General features: G+C 54.5%; 5 protein-coding genes across 5 annotated transcripts; 2 read left to right on the plus strand and 3 right to left on the minus strand.

The window, feature by feature from the left end:
* Positions 1-881: 881 nt before the first annotated feature.
* E0L32_001373 (uncharacterized protein) lies at positions 882-3005 on the minus strand (the record flags this gene model as incomplete). Its single annotated transcript, XM_031135445.1, has 1 exon — positions 882-3005. One exon carries the CDS (start codon positions 3003-3005, stop codon positions 882-884), a length of 2124 nt encoding a protein of 707 aa, XP_030991887.1.
* Positions 3006-3572: 567 nt separating this feature from the next.
* E0L32_001374 (uncharacterized protein) lies at positions 3573-4561 on the minus strand (the record flags this gene model as incomplete). The annotated part of the gene is made up of 2 exons (XM_031135446.1): positions 3573-4468; positions 4540-4561. 2 exons carry the CDS (start codon positions 4559-4561, stop codon positions 3573-3575), a joined length of 918 nt encoding a protein of 305 aa, XP_030991888.1.
* A 2239-nt stretch (positions 4562-6800) lies between these two features.
* E0L32_001375 (uncharacterized protein) lies at positions 6801-9389 on the minus strand (the record flags this gene model as incomplete). The annotated part of the gene is made up of 2 exons (XM_031135447.1): positions 6801-6901; positions 6962-9389. 2 exons carry the CDS (start codon positions 9387-9389, stop codon positions 6801-6803), a joined length of 2529 nt encoding a protein of 842 aa, XP_030991889.1.
* A 4067-nt stretch (positions 9390-13456) lies between these two features.
* E0L32_001376 (uncharacterized protein) lies at positions 13457-15098 on the plus strand (the record flags this gene model as incomplete). The annotated part of the gene is made up of 4 exons (XM_031135448.1): positions 13457-14234; positions 14317-14434; positions 14500-14787; positions 14840-15098. 4 exons carry the CDS (start codon positions 13457-13459, stop codon positions 15096-15098), a joined length of 1443 nt encoding a protein of 480 aa, XP_030991890.1.
* A 4951-nt stretch (positions 15099-20049) lies between these two features.
* Positions 20050-20824, plus strand: E0L32_001377 (uncharacterized protein; the record flags this gene model as incomplete). Its single annotated transcript, XM_031135449.1, has 3 exons — positions 20050-20080; positions 20372-20474; positions 20533-20824. 3 exons carry the CDS (start codon positions 20050-20052, stop codon positions 20822-20824), a joined length of 426 nt encoding a protein of 141 aa, XP_030991891.1.
* Positions 20825-22642: the final 1818 nt, after the last annotated feature.

Below are 22642 nucleotides of genomic sequence, written 5' to 3' on the forward strand. Positions count from 1 at the left end.
TGGGTGGAGGTAGCAGGTACAGCACCCTCTTGGACCAGACTTACCTTACTCCGTACATACAGCTCTGACTTAATTTTCCCAGCTCCAGCACCAACTTACAAGCACGCCCGCTTAACCTCACCCACTGAAGCTCTCATTTTAAGCGAGTAAACGAGCGTGAGCCAAAGCACAGCGCACTAGAAGCTTCCCCGAAGCGGAGTCTAGTGGGATCCCTTTAGGCCGACCGAGCTGGCCCGGAGTGCGGGTGTGGGCGGTGCCTCACCAGGCTTCAGCGTAGGTCCGCTCGAAACATAAAGCCACTCTCCTCGAGGCTTCATTGTTGGATGTTGAAGTATAGGTAGGTACCGATAGTAATCCCCTGCCTGGCTATGGGGGTGAGCTGTTAGGCGTCCTCGAGCGGCTCGAGATATCCGTCCATGACAATGGTTCGTCAAAACCATCTCTCCCCAGTAAGCGGGCGAGCTCTAGCTGCCCCGCTACGCCACTATCGCCCGCCTAGAGAGCTGGAGCGATAAGAGATAGCGCCCGGGCGGGGTTGTTCACGGGGTCGATAAAAGCTTGGCTCGAGTGCTGACAGGCTTCCTTCTCGTCAGGCACTTCTGTGGGTGTTTCAGCGGTTCTCAACTGCAGGCTACTCGTCCCAACGGTTTGTCATCTGCGGTGATGTTGCAGCTCAACAACTGCAACGGCTCCCGACTGCCTATTTGGGATGTCTTACAGCCAACTTATCAAGTTGTCTTTCGAGCATCTTCATAGCAAACGCTGATATTAAGACCTACTTATAGAACAAAGCATGCATTGATGTCATGCCTGACGCTACGGAGCGGACGCTGGGTACCCGTTCGTGCAATGTAAATCGTGATCGAACTGCTACACTTCCCCTAACCCCTCCCCTTGCCCTTGCCTCTGGGCTTCCTCCTCTCCGGCAGACTCACACTGCCCTCCTCGAGCTCGCCCTGGGCAACCTTGCCCTCCTCCTCCATCTCCTTGAGCTTCTCCTGTCCGGATATAAACATGGTCAGGTCTCTGTTCATCTCCTTGAGCTCCTCGTTCTCCCGCGCGAGCTCCTCCACCTTGCCCTTCATCGTCTCGAGCTCCTTGTTGACGTGGCCCACGCGCTGCATGAGACCCTCCGACACCTTCTTCTCCTCCTGGACCGACTTCCCCAGGTTGCGCGCCAGCTCCGTAGATTTATCCGCTCGCTTGCGTTCCCGCTCCGCCTCCCGCTCGAGACCCGGCAGTGTGGTCTTGATGAGAGCATCGTGTTCAGTGCGTAGGGATCGAAGCTCAGCCAGAGCCTGCGCCGCTTGACTGGCCGCCGATTCAGCTGCTGCAGACGCCTTGGCTGCCTTGTCAGCAGCCTTGCTGACCATCTCTTCAAAATACACCCTCTGGCTTTCCAGCTGACTGGTGAGAAGGTGCGTATACTCCCTGCTCATGCTCTCCAGCTTCTCCCGGGGGACGACGTCTTCGTTGCCGTTTGGACCAGCACCGCTCCGAGTCCGGCCTGGTAGCTCGACAACCTTCCCGTCGCCCTTATCGCGAAGCAGCCTGTGTACCCATGTGTCTCCCGCGTAGTCCCAGACATGCTGTGTTTCCAGTTCTAAGCTGAAGGAGTGGGCTGTCTCTTTCCAGTGGTCTTTGGCATGCCCGCCCTTGTAACGGCCACATCCGACGTTCCCGCATATCAGACAGATCCACAGGTCATCTGCACAGTCGCAAACTGTACAGAGATTGGTAATGCCATGGCCGAACGGTTGGGAGTATGGGTTCGAGGGGTCGTATGGATCCGATGCAGACGGCGATTCTACCAGTGAAGGATTTGTTGCTCGGCAGACAGGGCAGCCAGAGCCCTTCCAGGTTTGAAGGCACGTGCAATGGAAGACGTGTTGGCAGATGATTGTCATCAGTCCCGCCGTGTCGTCCATCCGCTCCAGGCAGACAGGACAGGTGGGCAGCTCAGTGAGGTTCGGCGTGGGCGGAGGGAATGGCTTGAGCGTGTTGGATACCATGCCGCCAGCAGATGATGATCCCGAGAGAGTAGGGCGGGTTCGTCCGGGCGTCTCGACGGTGATGGATTTGATGTTGGTAACGTGGCAAATTTCGGCCTCCATGCTGTTGAAGACCTTGCCGTCGAATTCCGTGCGCCATTCTCTTGCTCTCTTCCCATCGCGAAACTTCATAAGCACCATGTAACGGTTCATGCGGCTGGTCATGATCATCCTGTAATGGCTGATGTCTCCTCGCCATTTTTCACCGACGAAACCTAGGAAGTCGCTGGGGGATAGATAGCTCGGCACTGCGGGGATGCAGAGTATCGTCCCATCCTCCCCGCCTTCCACAGTTTCTCCATCGCCATCGCTCACGTCTCCTTCAGAGACAAGGCCGTAGGCATCTCCATCGGTGTCTTCCCGGTACAGGTGCACAATACCCCAACCTAGTTCCGTGTTCTTCGACTCGAGTGGCAGAAACTTTGCTTTGGTAGCCTGGCCTGCTCCTCCTAGTGTTGGCCCGAGTGACACTGCTGGAGCTGGGTTCATATAATCAGCCATGACTGTCTCCGGCTGTTCTCCGCCCTCGTCGATCAGATCCAAGCTCTCGACGCTCAGCGGTCCGAAGCGCCAGTCTCTAGCCGCCTTCTTCGGCCCGAGACCTGCAGAAAACCCGGGAGCAGGAAAGCTCAGCGTGCGCTCTCGCCACTGCCGCTCAGAGAGGCGAACAATATTGGGCGCGTCTTCGTCTTCGTCAGGAGCAGCCGCGCGTGGAGCTCCGCAGTCAATCACGCTGGCCTGCCGTGTACCCCTTGTGTATCCAGAACCGGTCTCGACGGCTTTCTGCTTTCGTTTGGTGGACGCTAAGGCCGCGGTCTTTCGGGGATGGGAGGGAAGGTTGTCGAAGATTGTCTCGCCGTCTGCCGGCACCCAGATAGTATTGAGGTCCGCGCTGGGCGTCGAAGGGTTTGGCGACGCGTAGAGCTCTAGTTTGAGATGGTAATGATACGGCATCGCCTCAAATTCTCTCGGATGTTTGTCAACCCCGCCAGTACGCTGTCCGCGAGCAGAAACAAGACGACTTTTGGCAATGTCTGTGTCAAGGTGGAAGAAGCACCTCTATTCTTCGAGAAGACCTTTCTCCGCCCTCATAACGCATAATTAATGAGTAGCAAAAGAAGACTGGAGAAAGCCTAAGGTGCTTCTTTCCTCTTCTTTTCTATCATTACGAGGCGAAAGAAGGGTAAGAAAAATTCCAGAGAAAGAAAGAGTCGGAGACTTCGAGACCCCCACTACGTACCTAGGTAGTCATTCAAGTACCTTTATCTTATCTACAGTTGAGCCACCATCACATCATCCATGGATGTCTCAGCGCCATCAGGCTTACATGTTGGGTATGCCACTCAAATTTACAATCACATATCAAATGGACCATTGGTTTAGACCGTAAACGTGTCTATTGTCATTCAGGCATCAAATAAGTTGATGTCCATGCTAGCACCCAAGTACGTGAAATCCCATACTTCGGCGTCTGTCCGAAGTTCCCAGAAACGCCAAACCAGAACAAATCCAACCAGCCCACTACTGGCCACCACGGAGGCGCAGGACCAGGTGGAGCGTCGACTCCTTCTGGATGTTGTAGTCGCTCAGGGTCCGGCCGTCCTCAAGCTGCTTGCCAGCAAAGATGAGACGCTGCTGGTCTGGGGGAATACCCTCCTTATCCTGAATCTTCGACTTGACATTGTCGATCGTGTCAGAGGACTCGACCTCCAACGTGATCGTCTTGCCAGTCAACGTCTTGACAAAGATCTGCATGCCTCCACGAAGACGAAGGACGAGATGCAGCGTGGACTCCTTCTGGATGTTGTAGTCGGAGAGGGTACGGCCATCCTCGAGCTGCTTGCCGGCGAAAATCAGGCGCTGTTGGTCTGGAGGAATACCCTCCTTGTCCTGAATCTTCGACTTAACATTGTCGATGGTATCCGACGACTCCACCTCAAGGGTGATCGTCTTGCCAGTCAACGTCTTGACAAAGATCTGCATGCCTCCACGAAGACGAAGGACGAGATGCAGCGTGGACTCCTTCTGGATGTTGTAGTCGGAGAGGGTACGGCCATCCTCGAGCTGCTTGCCGGCGAAAATCAGGCGCTGTTGGTCTGGAGGAATACCCTCCTTGTCCTGAATCTTCGACTTAACATTGTCGATGGTATCCGACGACTCCACCTCAAGGGTGATGGTCTTGCCGGTCAGGGTCTTGACGAAGATTTGCATGCCGCCGCGAAGACGGAGGACGAGGTGCAGAGTAGACTCCTTCTGGATATTGTAGTCGGAGAGGGTGCGACCGTCCTCAAGCTGCTTGCCAGCAAAAATCAGGCGCTGTTGGTCTGGCGGGATGCCCTCCTTGTCCTGGATCTTGCTCTTGACGTTGTCAATGGTATCCGAGGACTCGACCTCGAGAGTGATGGTCTTGCCGGTGACTGCAAAGTAACGAGTTAGTAAATCGTACTATCGCCACTGGGGGAGGTTGGGCGGCAGAGGTGAAACTTACGAGTCTTGACGAAGATCTGCATTGTGATCGATTGCAGTAGTAGTGACGATTGGATGTATTGATGCTACTCGCTTGATGTTTGATGAGGTCGTGCGAGATGATGATGGGTATCGCAGGAATGGATTTTTGCAGAGATGGATGGAAGGGAAGAGGAGAAAGATGGGTGATGACGAGGGAAATGGGTGGGTGGTTTAAATATGAGAGTGGCCACCAAGGGGATGTTCGGAGACAGCGAAGGCGGCGGATTGCAAGCGAACGGTCAGTGAATGAGTAAGTGAGGGGGCGCAGCGGTGGTCAATGAGCCTGACAAATTATGTAGCAGGAGGCAGGCGGCAGTCCCCAGGCACTGGCTGGCAGCAGCAGGTAGGGCCCCGGGCAGTGATTCACAGGGGGGAACAGGCAGAGGTGGGCCCGAAGGCGACGAACCCGGAGGAAGGTGCTCGTAAAGCAAGGAATGGCCCTGCTGGCTAACAAGTAGTGGTACTTTGAATCTCACCTATTTATATTGTGAGACCCAGGTAGCTTCTACAAACTTCACCTGCCAACGCTGGGAATCTGCGGAGAAAGGCTAGCCCTTCCAGACCAGGACCCACTCTTATCGCCTGGCTCGATGACCTGGGCGCAAAAGGAAACAGCAGCATGATGATCATTGACCACGAACCAACAATCAAGGCAGGTGGGCAGGAACAAACCTTCCCCTCCAGTTGTCTGTCTGTCTGGGTGGCGTTTGGTGGTCTTCAAACAAAGCGCTGAGGCTCAAAGACTGGCGCGCATCAGTCACTTTTCCCCTGATGATCAGTTCATCGAATTCAAATAAGCCAACCCGATGGCTTGGGCTGAGGTGCCGACAGTAGGTGAACGGCCAGACCGGGCACTCCGTGGCTCTCCCGGGCACTCCCGCCCATCCCCTCCTGACTCGCAATCCACTGCATTCAATTTCTACTTGTAGTTACGCGTGTCGCGAAAACGGACGAGAAAATCTTATGATTTTCCGGCTGCAAGCTTCTCTGTCATTTATTTCTACCAATGCAGCATCTCGTCATCTCGGTTGGTGCAATTCACCATGACCTGTGACGGCACTGCCCGTTCCCCTCTCGATTATGCAGTCAAACTTGGCAATTCTCACTTGCGGGGTTTCGATACCGCCCGGTTCTTATCGCCCGTAAACCCCCATACTTCGCAAGCCAACTCCACCAGTCTGACGACGTCATTGGTAGCTTAACCCAGCCCGTCATTCTCGCTTGAATGAGAGAAACACGCTTTAGAGGCCGTCGACACATTTCTTATTCCACCACGTTTTTTTCTCACTCATGCGGGAGGTGGGTCTGCCGTGGACAGCACCGGCATCGCGAATGGCACTACGATGTTTCAAGACGGTTGAGTAACCGCGTGAGAGCCCAGTGTGGTGAGCATGAGCAGATTTGCACTGGATCATGTCTTGCATGCTGTATGGTGGGGGTCGCTAGATACACCTCGCTCTTGGAGGAGGAGCATCTTTTGCATCGCTAGGGACCCAATACGTAGCAGTGCATTGAATATCCAAGTTTGCAAACCTAGGTAGTATTGCTGCGCGACTGCAGGCGATTCGGCTGGCAGTAGATCTCGGGTGAAAGTCTGTCTTGCTTTTATTTCTTTTTGGATGCCTCTAGTCTAGGTACCGGGCCGACATGAAACGTCACATCTTCTCAAGGACCGTCCGTATCTGAGTATTTTCCTCCAAAGAGCAATTCCAAAACCTGCGCGCTGTCATATATGTAGGCTCTCTCGCCTTTCCCTTTCCCCAAAATACATGCAATGTTTTTCCAAACGCATTGATCGCGTTTCTTCATGAAATTTCCTCCCAGTGCCCATCTCTTTATGAGAATGGAAGCCCAGTCATACATTCATGCAGAGAAATCGTAATATGGTCGTGACTCGCTCCTGGCGCAAAGACATTACGTCGTTGAATTCAATGCGTTTCGTAGCAGTGACCTGGCCCGGGGTGGAGGGCCGAGAATCGGATCGAAGGTGCCAAGGTAATCGGACAGATGAAGTAATATGCTTGCTTGTGTTTCGTGCGGCATGTTGATGAAACGCCGTCGCTCAATGTTTCCGTGATCGACAAAAGAAATAACCGCCCGCGCATGCCTGTTGTGACAAGGCTGGGGTTTTTGATAATTCGAGAAACAGAAAGCAAGGAAGAAAAACAAGGGAATAAAAACATAGGAGCGAAATGGTATCATAATGCTCATTAACGCAATGGAGCAATGGAGGCCGGCAACTTAGTTGGCACGGATGACAAGCTTTGACAGAAACTTATTTGACAGAGAGTCAAAGTCGTAACGGTCAAACTTGGACTCCGGTCGGGTCCTCAAGTATGCTTCTGCAAAGGCTGTTAGTTCTGCAACGTCATCTTCAACAAATTGGTTCTTTTTCTACTCACCATGCTTGAGCACATGCTGCTTGACCTCTGTCATAGCCTCACATACTGCAGGGTTATTGTTGAGGAGCTGGCCATGTCTCCTGGTGTCCCACTCGGTGAAAGCAGGGAGCTTCTGAGAGATGGCGTGGAAGAGTCCGACAATGACGCCGACAGGCGTCGTCTCCATGTCAGAACAGAACTTGTTGACTGCAACAGGATCCGGGACTCTGTAGTGGCAATCGAATTGCATCTCCTCCCACACGACCAAGAGAATAGAGGCGAGCATGAAAATGGTCGGCCAGTTCTTCAATCGGTCACCGCTGTATACGCTCGAGTAAAGAGCGGACAGCTCCTCCAGAATGTCCTTCTGCAGCTCTCGCCACATATCGGCCAGGGCACACTTGATCTGGAAGTTGATCATGACGGGGGCCACGACCTTGCCATAATACTTGGAGTCTTCATCGTCGATCTGACCCTCTGCAATAGACTCGTCGCCCTGCTGCTCAACCATGGTGATGTGCATCGTGAGGTTGTAGGCGAGAACCAGCTTCAGAGCCTTGCGGATGACAGGCGACTTCTCCTTCATGTAATAACGGTAGGCAGTTGTAAGAATCTCCGTGATGAAAGGAGTGCCCTCGAAATGATCAGTGATGAATGTCTCGTAGAAGCCATCAATATGCTTGTCCAGATACTCGGAAAGAGCGTTCATGCTGATGCCCTCGTGGCCGACATCGAGACCCTCGGTGCGGATCTCAAAGTCGATTGGCTCCTGGTCAGTCAGAAACGACTCGACCCAGTCGACTTGGAAGCAGCTCGAGTCCGAAACGTACACCTCCCGGACCATGACAGGCAGGCAGAAGCCGTATCCATGGGTGATCCACATGAGAGTCTCCTTCTGAGCGAAGCCCTTGACGTTATAGACAGAGACGCCGCGGCTCATGTGACGCTCATAATCCGCCTTCCAGTCCTTCATGAAATAGCCAATATCCTTGATATCGATGCGAGTACACGGGACTTGCCACAGACGAGCGTGCGAAGGCTGGCATCCGGCACAGGGCTCACCCTTGTCACACGTCTTCTTGAGGAATTTGCAGCGGAGGCAAGCACGAAGCTTCCTGATTTCACTGGCCTGCTTTCGCTGTTCCGGCAGGAGGGGGCCACGACGCCGGCCAACCTTCTTCTCGCCAGTACCCTTGGAATCCTTGCCCGTCGAGGTCCTGCGCGTGACAGCCTTGGGAGGTTTTGAAATAGGGCTCTTGCGCGGGCCAGACAGCCTTCTGGCGGGCGGCGAGGTTGACGAGCTCGTTCCGATACCAGATCCGCTTGCCGGCGTGACTCGGCTTGAGGAGGCGGTGGCGGCAGCCGCCTTGATTGGCACAGGAGCAACTGCAGCCGTGGGGCTCACAGTATCCATGGTGGTATGCGGGTGGCTGTGGTTTTCTCCAAAGCAGTGGCGGTGACCGTGGGGATTTGAAGAGTCTGCGCAGGTGTCTGACTCGGGAGAGAATGGCGAGTAGGGGAAGGTCACTTCCTCGAAGCTTCCAATGTCAAGCGAATTGCACCCATCAGAGTGAGATGCGTCAGAGTGGCTTCGTAGGTGCAGGGTCTGCGAGGGGTTGAAAATTGCGGCATTGTGGGCATGTTGGTATGCGTCGTAGTTTACGTCCACAAGATTCCATCCGCTCTCACTGCCAGAGCCGAGCGACTGCACTTCCAAGTAGGTCCCCGTTGGCGAGTTGCTGCCGAGACTGCCGAGGCGGGGTAGCCCATCAGTTGGGAAAGTCATTGCGGCGGCATCAAGCCAATTCGGCATGCCCATATTCCAATGCATAGCCTGAGCGCTGTCGTCCACTGGGGCCATGGTGTTGAACGTCGGCTCCATTTGCAGACCCGTCTCGAGGGCCGCCGTAGTGGTTGGGAGGTAATCTAGCGGTGAAGGCTGGAGACCAGCAAATGTGAAGGGCACCAACGCCGAGTCGTGAAGGAACTGCAGCTCTTGAGCAGACGGGTTATGCTGTTGCTGTTGTTGTTGCTGCTGCTGCTGCTGTTGTAGGGTCCAGTCGGCAAGTAATGAGGCGGCATGTGGTTGGGACACTGCTTGGAAGGGAGACAACTGCTGTTGGTGAGGGCTCGAGGCGGCCGAGCTGTGAAGTCCCGCACTGTGATGGCTAGGAGACGGTGCCTGGGAGTCGTCCGAGGAGGCCGTCACAGAGGCGGCATTGGGAGACTGGGCCGTGGTGACGGCTCCCATTCCCGACATATCGAAACCCATGGGCCAGGTGACGGGCGGGCTCTGACGATTGGATTGCGGCATCGCGGTCGATGTTGTGGTTGGGATAGCACCAGTAGTCGCAGCAGCCGTCGTCGAGAAGGGATACGTTTCCCGCGGGTCGTATCCGAGTTCCAGCAAGAGGGCCTCGGCGCCAGCGGTGTTGAAGTCAAAGGTCATCTTGACAGAGAAAGGGAAAAGAGGGAAAGAGGGAAGCGTTCGAGGGGGATTGGTAGGCGAGTCGATAGTATTGTATCAGGTTGGTGAACGACACCGCTCTTTCGTCGGGATCCCAGGATGAGATCGGTGAGGTTCAGGACTGGGACATGGGCGATGTCGTGGGGAGGAAAGTGGGAGAGGTGGCGGAAGTCTGGGGGAGGAGGGCAGAGGAAGGTAGGTAGAGGACGAGAGAGACGCTGATGCGGCGTCCAACGTGAGAGGAGAGCGCGGGAGCACGCAGACCGCTAGGGCACACTGGCACGAGCGACTGTCAGACGGGACTGGGGAGCGGGAAGAGAGAGGCGAGAGGACGGAGAAGGAGGAGCAGCAGCAGGAGGAGGAGGAGGAGGAGGAGGCGTCGGCGGCGGCAACGACAAAACGGTAGGTAGCACCACCAGCATGAGTGGCAGGTGGGGGAGGAAGAGGAGCAGAGAGAGAGAGAGAGTCCCGGCACCCGCACCACTTTCGCAAGACTCGACAGGTCCGTTGAAGAGGCGGTGAGAGATGCAGCGTTGGCTTCCCAGCCCTGACCGGCTCGTGCATGAAGTCGGGCCAATCAAGGGGCGGGAGGACCCTCCCGGGCCTGCAAGAACGTGGAGCGGCCAGTGGACGGGCGGGGCCCACGAGGCCAATCAATGTGCGCTAACGCTTGACGGCTGCGCTGGCGTTCTTACGGAGCACTTAGTGCACATGTGCTACGATTGGTCTCTTGTCTCGGGGAGGGTTGACAGCAGAAATGGACGCTCTCACCACCGCTCGAAGGACACTTAAGCCACCTGGAGCCCAGCCGGGGGCGAGGGTACGATGCGCGAGGACGTTTCCTCAAGCTACCTTGGCTACAGCAGAGGTCGGCCTACTCAGCATGTACCTACTCACTCTAGATAAGCTAGCTGGATCCTTTTCCCTGATCCTCCCTAGATCGCCCATCGTTTTCCCCTCTTGTGCGCGTCCGCCCACTGGCCGGGCCACTGCGGGCCTGTCCAGTCTCAATCCTCGAATTCCTTCCTAGCCCGCCCCTCTTTCCCCGCCCGCGCCGCCGCCCGCCAGCCTCTTCGTCCCGCAACCGTCAATGGCTTGCGAGAAAAAGGCCAGCGTTATGAAGAAGCTTACAAGCAGAGGCTCTCTCTCACTTCACGCTTCCCGTCATCATCTAGCTGCTGCTTAGCTGAAAGAGGAACACGACCCATTCCTTGTCTCCCCCCTTCCCCCTCCCGGCGCTGCAACCACGGCATGCAATATGCAGACTTGATCACGAGTCCGTGGCTGTGAAACAGGCCTTTGTCTTGCTGTTCCCTGGACTAATTTACACACCCACACACACACACACATGTCATCATTCATCAATGGCTTGTGCAAGTGTGCGGAGAGAGAGAGAGAGAGAGAGAGATTGTAGGTCAACAAACCTAATTGCCGGTAAGATGTTTCTTGTCATCACCAATCGCGATTTGGCAGGCGAGCTTCCAACACAGTCTCACACAAAATCGATATCCATATGTCCTAGATGGTGGCAAGTGTTCAATATGGCAGAAGACACGCGTGAGATGCCTGCCATTCTGAGACAAGTGCCAACCACCCTGGACCTTCAGCAGACCCTGACACATTTTGTATCGTTGTCAAGGTTGTGGTCCTTGTTGATGATCTCTCGGCCGGGCATTGCAATGCTCCAGAGTCCGTCTTCCCGTTTCCGCCCGTGCGCAGATTCGATTGTGTGAAGTCAATCGAGTCCTGACATGGGTTTGCTTAGATATATGATTGGTGTGATATGGATCATATGGGTTGAAACCCCAGAATCGAGAGCGACAGGACTGTCATCCGTGCCATCAGATCCTCGCTTGGTGCAACCACACAAACCCAAGCCCGTCATCTTGCCCAAATTGTCTGACCAATCCGCCCGCCTCTTTCCGGCCGGTGATAGTGATTTTCACGAGCTGCTGGAGTGTTCACACCCGAGTCTGTGACTGGACGGTCCCCCACGAGTCGGATTCCACCGCCCCTACACGACGACAAGATGTGATGTGCAGATAGGTAGCATTCAAGATCAGACGGCTTTTCCCTTTCCCTTTGCCTGTGTGCCTCCTTTGGTTAATCTCCAGACTATTGGCTCTGAAAGGAGTAAGGCCTATCACACCATCGACAATATCGACAGGCGTCCTAGCCCAGTACTAGGCTAGACTTGACCGGTTTGTACAAGGAAAGGACAGGCGGCCCTCTGTCAGTGGCAACATGCTTGGGTTTGCAGTTCTGCATTGGTCTCCTTCGAGGTCCGTTGTCCATGTGGGCTACTTGCTTCCTAGTCGCTGGTCCATCACCGCCTGGCACGGCGTACGACACGAGCGACCCGTACCTATTTCTCGCTTGCATCCTGTTGCTATTCGGTCTGCCCCATGAAACCCACCGCATTCCACACTTGGGTGGCATCTCCTGCCGATTGGCCTGCGAGCTAGCACGGCGATGCAGGGCATCTTGTCGCGGATCGGCTACCGTTGCAGGATGCCGATGCCCCCCTGAGGCAAGCTAGGGTGCTCTTCTGGCCGGAGCGTGGACCCTGGCCAGCTTTTTCCAACGAAGCAATTCCGGGTTTTACCACGCTAACTCAAACATAACACGATAGCGCGCCTGCATGTGGCGGTGAGCACCGCAACGAGACGTGAAGCCCCAAGCGGATCAGCTAAGCTGAGTCTGGCTAGCCGTATCTCTCCGCCAGATCTTGGTGGCCGCGATCCAGGTCCTGGCGAGCAAGGATGTCGGACAAGGCGACTTGGCCAGACCCCGTTCACACACCCGGCTAATAATTGCCCGATACACCACCTGCTACAAGGACAATTCATCAAAGTAGGTACCTGGCGGGGACGTCGGGATTTCAGCGCTCGAATGTCGAACCCATCAGGCAACACGTTACAGCGTGGATGCAGCTCAGTTCGAGAGAGGTCTGGCAATCGCCAAGGGAAATGATTGGAGCACCGCACCAGCACACAGCACACGCTGACAAGGAGACGAAAGCCTCGCAAAATGTTTTCACAGCTAAGAAAGGGCCTCGGTCAGACTCACTGTGTCCTGGCTGTCATGTCGGAAGATTCATATCAGCAGTGCTCTCTCCTGTCAGGAGTGAAGCTCTTGAGGACTATTGACGTGCGAACGTGTGTCGCCTTCACGATGATGCGGTTTTGTCAACTCGTGTTGATTTGCAAACACAATTGATCTTCATCGTCCCTGAAGACCCATACCTTGTTTGACTCGTTTGACTCGTTTGACTGTGACATTACGCTCCTGTCCAGGCAGTTTGCGTGATAGCCTTGAGTATGATGCCTTCTGAGAGGCTGTGCAGAGAGATATCCGGCTGGGTATGGACAATTGGTCAGGCACCGGCGCACAGCAGGCTGTGTGAAGCGATCTTGAAGAAGGTCTGGTTTCGAAAGCCCAATTGATCACTCCGTTATCCCATGTTGGAAAACACAGGCGAGTTTACGCTCGCTTGAGTGTTCTCATCGGATTGATATTGAGGCGTTAGCAGACATATTTTCCAGGCTTGATGTGACAGGTCTGTGTGAGTCGCAAACACGAGAATTGTGCTCTGCATTGCGATAAAGTATCATCTCAGTATTTACACACGTGAAAAATAAGATGATATGTCTTTTTCTGATATAAGCGAGGCTCTGTTATGTCCTCCAAGGAGTTGCGAACATATGATGACAGTATGCGCATTTTTACGTGTGTGGTGTTTTTTAGCCGATAAAACTCCGAGCCCAACTGAAATGGGCGTTGATGGTGAGGAGCAAACAGCACCAATTTTACATCGAATGAGCCAACAACAATCACTGTTTGCACATTTGAGAGCTAAGTCAAGTCAAAGTTTGCTTGGCCGAGGAGAGGAACAATAGGAGTGAGGCAGGCGACCCGATTGTTGTCGAGCTTGCGCAGGCGCCTTTTCCGGAACCTCTCTTTTTCCTTTGTTCCCTGATATGACGGTACACACCAAACCATCAAGTCACCGTCACCGAGCTGTCTTTATAAGAAGAACCAAGCGGAAAATGGCTTCATCCCAGGCGAGCAAAGCGCCCGTAAACCCAGCGGATTCTGTTGACGAGGAATTCGTCGAGGACATGTCAAATTTCCGGATACACCTGAACCCAGCATCGATGATTCCAGACTTGTTCTCAACATACCCCCCTGTGAGGGATGAGCTTGATACCGATACCTCAGCGACGCAAGATGAGACTGTCGAGATCTGCCTCCCGTACATTTCTGGGCAAGATGCGGATGTCAAATACAATGACTACGGCGTGCCCAGTCTCGACCGCGAAGGACACGCCAGGTTCCTGCACCGCAACCTCGGGACACTCCCGGCGCCCTTCATCGCTGCCGATGCTAGTCGTCCGTGGTTCCTGTTCTGGTGTCTCAACGCGCTCACGTTGCTTGGCGAGGATGTCTCTGGCTATCGCGAGCGTCTGATTGAGACTGCGCTGTCCATGCAGAACGAGTCAGGTGGTTTCGGTGGCGGGCCGGGCCAGCTCTCCCACCTGGCGACCACCTATGCCGTGATACTGTCCCTCGCAATTGTCGGCGGCCAAGACTGCTACGAAGTCATTGATAGGAAGGCTCTCTGGAGATGGCTCTGCCTACTGAAACAGGCCGACGGCGGTTTCCGCATGTCGACAGACGGAGAGGAAGACATCAGGGGCGCGTACTGTGCGGTAGTCATCATCTCGCTTCTCGGCCTGCCCCTGGATCTCACCCGAGAATCGCCTGCATGGACGTCGGATGGGACTGCCACTCTGTTCACTGGCCTTGGGAAATGGGTTCGTCGATGTAAGTGAGCTTTGCTCGACTCTTCTTGTCTGTGTGCATGCATGTACTCCGCGGGGGCTACAGCTGACAAACCTGTGTCCAGGCCAAACGTTTGAGGGAGGCATATCGGGGCAGCCCGATGCGGAAGCTCACGGTGCATATGCATTCTGTGCACTCGGGTGCTTGTCTATATTGGACACGCCTAACCGGAGCTTTCCTCAGTAAGCAGCTCCTATTGATCCATGGCTGGACTGGCTGGTTACGTTGAGCTAATATGATCCCCTAGATATCTTGACGTTCCACGACTCATCGCTTGGCTGTCATCACGGCAGTATGCCCCGGAAGGTGGGTTTTCTGGTCGCACCAACAAGCTCGTAGATGGATGCTACAGCCACTGGGTCGGTGGGTGCTGGCCACTTCTTGAAGCGTGTGTGGGCGCTCAGGGGTCACCCGGCGCTGCTCTGTTTGAGAACGCTTCACAGAGTCTGTTCAGTCGCGAGGGCCTGATACGGTATATTCTCTCTTGCTGCCAGGACAGGACTAAGCGTGGTGGCTTGCGAGACAAGCCTGGGAAGTAGGTTGCTTCTGACCCCGTGCCTTTCACGTTCTATCTAACGGACTTGCAGGCCGTCGGACGCCTACCATTCTTGCTACGTTCTATCTGGCCTGAGCTCTGCGGAGCACAAGTGGGAGCTCCAATCGCCCAGCGCCCAGGAGCCGATGCAAGGCTCCGGCGGCCCCGTGTGGAGAGTCTCACCTTACCCATATGACGTGCAGATATTCGACGAAGCGGATCGCGTGGGTACCATTCATCCCGTCTACACCATACCGGAAGGAAAAGTCATCGAGATCCAGGAGTATTTTATGTCCAAGGAGGGGTTCTAGCTGGTACGCCCGGTGGTTATTCTCGTCGAGACAACAGGTCCGTCGATGGCTCGAAATCCGGCGGCCTCTTAGCACGAGCACCCACACCCCGACACGAGCCTTGGACAGATCGCACTCTCACACCTCTTGTGCAGTATTCTTGGCGCAGGCGGGTGGCGAGGAGAAGAAATGAGTAAGGACCCTGAATGGGGCAAGAGAGAAGAAGTCATGCTGCTTCATCGCGCCAACAGACAACTGCTTGCCAGCTCAGCGTCGCATCTTGGAACCGCGGGATTGGCAAGACCTGCATCCCGCCTAGACCTTTCTGATCTATCAGACAGATCAGTGCATACAGGATGCGACACCACGAGGCATGTACACGGGAAGACACGGCTAGACGGGCTCGCCCGGTTACAGTGTATCATTTTTGTAATTCCTTTGGGCAGGGAGTATTTGGGATCGATCGGTGTGGTTTCCATCAACTCGGGAAGCTCGAGGTCGGGGCTCAGAATTCGCTCTCGTTCGTTCGCACGTAGCCGAAGTCGTATGCACCTGCTATCTATCATGGAAACGTTTCTTTTCGTCTCGAGTGCAGTGTGCAGGCGTGCAGGCCCGTGTCGCGTGGAATCCAAGCCCGCTCGCTCGTGTATCGGGGGCCTCCCATGTGGCCCACCTCTACCTTCTCTGCTTGGGGCCTCGTATGTATGTCTCGGAGAATTCGTTCGTCTTCTATCCCCACGGTCTGACCGAGGACACGCCAGATGCGCGAAGAAACTCGGGCCCTTTCGTGGCGGCACGGGTAAGTCGCAGGCTGGCCGCCATAACGGGCCTCGCATGGAAAATCATGCCTCTCCTCGCGGTCCAGATGGCCGACGAGGAAAAGGACTTAAGTAACAAAGGGTGTGTGCTCCCGGGCTGGTGTGGCTAAGATGAATCGGGGAGAATCCACACCTGCTTGCAGGACACACACACACACACACACATACACACATGTACAAAGATACAATATACCACCATTGCGACAAGCTGCATTGGAAGGAAGAGTAAGCTGTGTGCGCCGAGGGGGGAGAGGGGGGGGTTGGGATGGACGCTCCATGACGGTCCTTGGCAGTGTCGTCCCCAAGTCACAGAGGGTCTTCCAGATGGAGGGTGTGATACCGTCGTGTCGGCCCCGGTGGCCTTGCCGGAACGGGTGACGTGCCACGCAGGATGACGTTGTCTGGTCTTTGGTATTGAACAGCAGTCTCATGCAATGGAGTTGAGGGGTGAGGGGCAGCCGGGTGAGACGAGAGGTATATTTTCAACTATCTTCACACTTGTGGATGATCTATCGGACGGGAAGTATGCCTCTTCCCCTCTCGGCCATGCAGGTAGCCATCATGAAGAGCTATCGTCAGTCACGAACACCTCTTTCCGCGGCTTTTCATACCAAGTACTTCGGACCAGTGCAGAGAGGCCGTGCCCACAAGCTGGCCATTCAAGGAAATTAAGGTTGTGAGACCCGATGTTCTTACCTCAAAAACCCAGCAACCTGGACGGATGAATTCCGGAGTGTGGTCGGGTGATGATGCAGCACGCCCGGCTGGCAACATTCGGGATAAATGCGGGCTAACGGCCTTGTGCTTCTGGACAAGACGGCGGTACCGCACCACAGAAAGAAGGAAGGGAAAGGGAAGTGGCGTGGGCTCTGTTCTCGACGACCACCCCGCGGCGTCTCAGGAGGATTGCTAGTGTGAATACCGTTCCAAGTCTGTGTTGTACTTGTAGCACGAGTTGAAGAGGCGTTAGCTCTGCAAGTCATTGTCTGAACGGTTCGGTCAGGCCTACTGCATCAAGGTGCATTGGTCTGGATTGTCCGTTCGAAAACTCATTCCCTTTCTGTTCTCTAGTATCAACGCAGTCTCTCCACTTGAGCGAGCCTAGCCCGAATGTGAGCTGAGCACCGTTCTGCGGAGTACTTGTAGGATCCTGACCAGCCATTGACCAGCAATTGCCAGCGAGGACAGTGCTCCGGGGGCCATTGAAGCTGTTGTCGGCCTGGATGTCGCGATACTAACACACCTCTATACGATGTCTGGTGGCACATGTTAGTCATGCCATCCAAGTACTTCGTACAAACTTGTACCGGACCAAGCTTGCAGGCTGAAAAGTCGATAATTATACCCTTGTCCAGAATTCACTTACCAACCCACGCCCCGCCCGCCCAGCCGTTGCTCCTTCCCTCTGCTGAACATACCTACATACACTACTTCCTGGACGTATCAGCCAAAGAAACATTCGACTCGCTGACTGGGCGAACGCGGATCATCGTCATCGTCATCATCCAGCAGCATCCAGCAGCAGCATCATCATCATCATCATCATCATCACCATCATCACCAGAAGCAGCATCAGCATCAGCAGCAACAATCCTCGTCGCAGGACACATCCCAGCCAACCCACTTTTGGCCAAGGGCACCACCGTCAGTCTCTCAATCTGCTCGGTCGACCCAATCCTCCTCATCCACCACCCCCTCTTCCATCCTCCACCGCAAGCGTGGGCCCTGGTCTGGTCGCTCTACTTTGGCTTCTGGTCGTTTCCTGGTTCCCAGGATCTCCCTCGTCCAGATCCGTGTGCCTACCTGCTACCGAGCTCTACCTGCGTATGACCCTGCCCTCGGGCGACACCTACATGCTGTTACATGCGACGCTTCTGCTTTTTAATATCAAGCAGAAGCATTGCCAACTCATCATTGCATGACTGTTGAAAGCCAGCCTTTGCCTAGCCTGCGTCGCCGCCCCCTCCCGCCAATGGCAATTCCTCCACCCAGGAGACGCCTGGCCATCCCTTGGGTCCAGATGCAACCAGGCACACGCGAGGGTTCCGCCGGCCCCAGGTCGCTGTCGCTGTTCATGCATCTCATTTCTCTTCACCGACTTCGTGTACCGATCCGGGGCCAGTCAATCATTCAGACTACAATCCCCTCGCATCGGTACTTCAACCCCCCCTCTTCGTCTTCGTCTTCTCAAGCGTGTCCCTCAAGTCAATGGATACAGTACGGAGCAGGTAGGCATTGGACTTACCCTCCTCTCCACTCACCCTTGGTGTCAAAGCGAGAGAGGGCTCTCACTCACTGCACTGACCCAGGACTTGTTTGTGTCGACTGACTCTGACTTCACTACTGTTGCGTCCTCTTTTGCACTATTTTAGCTATTTCCCCAAGAGATCAGCACCCGCGATTCTGATTTGCTGGCCACTACGTCGTCGTGCCGCCTGATCGTTTCCAAGATCACTCTTGGGCCGTTGACTATGGGCTAGCCGACCTCTCGTCTCTGCAGTGCAAAGGCTCTTGACGCTCACTTTTCCCTTCCTGGACGGGTCTCATCTTCCCGGGCGATTCGCCTGCGATCTCAAGAGGACCCACAAGTGTCGTTCTACTTGTACCTATCCTGCCAACATGGGTACATAGCAAGTCCAAAAGAGCTTGGTTATCTGTATCAAGTCGATTCTTCACGTCCAGTTCCTTGTCGTCTTACATCTTGCCGCTTGCCCCTCATTCTGGCCCCTCTCAGGACCCTGTTGCCGACAAGGGCGTGTACATGAGTGCATGTACTTGTGCTCCGAGGCTCGCTCCCAGCAGAGTCTAGCTGGGATGCATGGCAGGGTAGGCGCGGGGACTTGCATCTTTGATTTCGAGCAGGAATCGTCTTATTCCGTGGTAGACTCCAGGGATGGGTGCTGCCGTTCATGTACCAGGAGGATACTTTCTGTATGGTCTCTGCATTGTGCATTAGCGGACGACGACACACAAGTTAATCTCCCTTCTTTTTCCTTTTTTTCCTCTCCCCTTTCTAATCCACCCCCCTCTTCCCAGAAGCACTCATCCTGTGCCCTTCGGAGATTCCTTGTCTGTCACTGTCGTTCCTAATGGAACTACCAATGCAGTCAGTCGCACCTCCACCTCATGGCTAGGCGTGAACCAGGCACATCCCTCCCCGATTTCCCACTTGTCCTGCCGGGCCCATTGAGACGGCCGTCTCGTACATACACTCGAGTTGCGTCGTGCATAGGAGCAGCTTGGTTTGTCGACGGTTCCATTTGCCACCTCATCCTGCCTAGGACTTGCATGGTGACGGTCGTCCCTATTGACCCCGAGGCAAAGTACAGCCGTCGTACGTCCTGGCCTGCCCGTCGACCAGTCGAAACAATGGCAACGGGGCAACATGTTTAACCGCACGACCGCATCCCGCAGTACCGCGTCTGCTCCTTGATTCCACGTCCCAGACTCAACGCTAGTCGGGACTAAGTCGTCAAGAGATCTTCGCTAACGCGCAGATTGCAAACCCCCATCTACGCTTGGTGGAGTCTCCTAGTCTCAGCGGTTTTTATCAACTGGTAACGACGCACGCCAACGCATCAAAGACTGGGTCGCACCGAGAGAGCCGCATCTCGACATGCATCTGTTGAACCTTTTCCACTTTGATTTCCACCAGCTTGTTTTGCCGAAGTTCCTTGTTGTCTTCCGCCTGCTCTTCTAGATACCCCTGCCCCACACCCGGGGGGCCCAGTCTCTGCAATAAATCACACATGTCTCGCCGTTGATGGTTCAGAAATTCTGCACCAAAGCCTTGACTACGTAGCATAATCAGCCTCAACTTTAACACCCACCTTCGCCCCGACTTCACTCCTCCCTCGGTGGGACACACTCGATCCCTCATCTCTGCCTGACCGCAACTGTTGTTCACACCTGGCCTCCCCGAATCCCAGCCTAGGTTGGGCTCGAGTGCGTCTAACGGTTCCGGATCAGATCCCAACTTGTTTTTCTTAGCTTCTTCCTTTTCCAAGGCATAGCAAGGCGTTTCGTCTCTCTTCGGTTTCGTGCTTTACCAGGGGGCTTCCTGCCACACCACAGCGAGGCATACGACGTTCCTGGCCACCAGTAGAGACTGCTACACACACCATCTTGCCCATTGCTCAATCAATCTAGGCACAATGGGTGGTTTCTATATGCAGTATCTCGAAAGTAAGTTTTGGGTTTTTGTTTCCCTCCCTGACACGGGTTCTCCTGGGCACACAAATCCACATGATGCACTGTCACCTTGTTGCCGCCCCAGGTCTAGTTCGTGGTACCCAACGGCAGACATGAACCTCCCCTTGGGGTACAGCACCCAGGTGCCATTGACTCCCTCTTATGGCCTTTACGTGGCTCACGGGCAAACACCGTACCTGGAGCTGACCCTGCCCATGTGCCATGGGGTAGGGCTGGCAGAACAGGGGTCAGCCTCAAGTTAGGCTTTAATGCAGATCTGCTCAGTCCAGCTGGTTCGCATCTCTGCGAGGGACAACATGTCTGCCTACTCAAGACTCGCCGTTGCAACTCTCGAGGGCCAGTCGCTAACCAGTGCTACCCCATACAGGTCTGTGCAGGCGTCGAGGATGGCATGATCCAGCCTATGAGTGCTACCGCGAGCCCAGCGGGTACACTTGCCACGTGCTGGTGAACGGCCGCGAGTACCAGACCGATCTGGCCTATGCGTCGGATCTCTTGGCTCAGGAGAACGCGGCTATGCGCGCTTTTATGGTGTGCCGGAACTTCTCGGTGAATGGAGGCATGCTGGCCAGGAACGGGATCGTCCAAGGCCTTCCTGCAGACGAAACCAATCGCAAGCACCGCCGAGGCCGCCAGCATTCGTCCAGTCACAAGAGCAGTCACAGCCGCCGATCTGGTCATCACTCGAGCAGCAGCTCCACGGCTTCCTGTGACTAAGGCCTCATATTGTCTGGATTTTGCTCTTGCCCAGGGAGATTCTGCCAATCCCTTGTGACCGGCCCAAGCGAGGCAATGGCTTTCCGCCCGTTTTGGACAATTCCCCGGCCGAACTTTCGAGGACTTTGGCACTCTTTTTTTTTCCATTTTTTTTTCTTCTTTGATATACATTTGACTGCGGCTTCACAGCACACGAGTAGGGAAATACCCGACCAATGAGGAGCGAGGCTGGCGAGCAAGACGTTGCCAAAGAAGATGGCGACAGTGGGCGAATCGGAAAACGGGAATGGTTGGAAGAGGATGGAGCAGAAAAAGATTGCATCTCACGACACGACTTTACGATCTTACGACCTAGACCTTTGGCGATTTTTCTGCCACAGCAATGAATGATTTTTGGACGATTTTTCTTACGAACAAGCTCTTTCCATATTTCATCTCGACTACCTTTACCATATCTGGAGCCTTTTCATTTTATATTCCTGGTTTTGGACCCTTTTCAATGCGCGGCTCATAGCTCTTTGGTCTCTCCGAGCTGCCTGCCTACCTAATATCGAGGAGAACCACATCTGGATCTCGGGCTGGGTACTACAGAACCGGCCCTCGAGCTTTTCTTGCCCTCGCGGATGCAGACTTTGGGGCCTTGCGCTGGATACCAATGACCGGTCGGACCCAAGGCCCCTTCTTTTCTGGCCCGTCAGGATTCTTCGGAGAAGCGTCTCGGGATTTTCGTGGACTGGGTACCTCTTAAGACCATGAGGGCGCAGTTGCAACCCGGAGTCTTCTCTTCCAAGATGCCGTGATCAGGTGGAGGTCTGCTTTTTTTTCGCCTGGGCTGCAAAGGGCAGCCGATTCCCCATGCATTCCAAGGAGCTATGGGCTGGGGCTTTTTATTTCCGTCACCACGTTTCTCCTCTGTGGGGGAGACTCCGTTCGGATGTGACTGTGACTATATATCCAGGAAGACGGGAGGGAGGCTATCGTCGTTTTTCAAAAAGCTTTTAAAAACGCAGACAAGACGGTTTATACTGGGTGGGAGGTTTTTTGCTTTTTTTTTTTTACCCTTTTCGCACGTCATTTCTTCTCAACCGCTTTCTCTATTCTCTCTTTACTCTTTCCTGCGCTCCTTCATATGCTACTTCTCGACCGGAGGCTGTTTCGGACACTTTGCTTTGCGGAGATTTACGACACATTACGATTTGATGATTGGCTTTTTGACGACTTTCCTATATCTGGAGATAACTCGAGGAATGAACGATGATGATTATGACCTGCTACTGCTGATCAGACTAGACAGTGACAGTTCTTGTATCATGTGTGACTGGAGAAGTGGTGAAGCCCGACAGCGTCATTCTGAGTACTTATCGTCCCTGTGGTGGCAAGTAAGGCTTCGGGAGCGTATGGCGGACTGCCGTCGGGGACGGCGGTTCGAATTGCCTTGGCTTTCCCGTATTGCACCATGAGGCGAGGACTAAAAAAAGAAGCAAACCACGGACGCCGGGGTCTGATGCGGCCCAGAAACCGGGACCAGCCGATGGCTTTCATGTTTTTGATGGCTCCACTACTGCCGGGAGGATGTGTACATCATCATTGCCCACAAGTACCTTGTTAGATATCATATTATTCATGTGGGAGTGAGACATGTGTGTCTGTCTGTAACGGCAAAGTGCGGTAGGCTTCTGAGACATGGCTTGTGCAGCTAAGTTTTGGGGCGCTCGTTGTCGCCGGTGAAAGGAGCACGGTGTAGACATTCGACGTCGAGTCCCGGCAGGTGATTCGATGGTCGGCGAGGTTTACCAGTGCAGAGGGGACCACAGTCGA

This window comes from Thyridium curvatum, assembly GCF_004353045.1.
Source record: "Thyridium curvatum strain D216 chromosome Unknown NODE_5_length_802575_cov_81.998223, whole genome shotgun sequence".
Taxonomy (NCBI): Eukaryota; Fungi; Ascomycota; class Sordariomycetes; order Thyridiales; family Thyridiaceae; genus Thyridium; species Thyridium curvatum.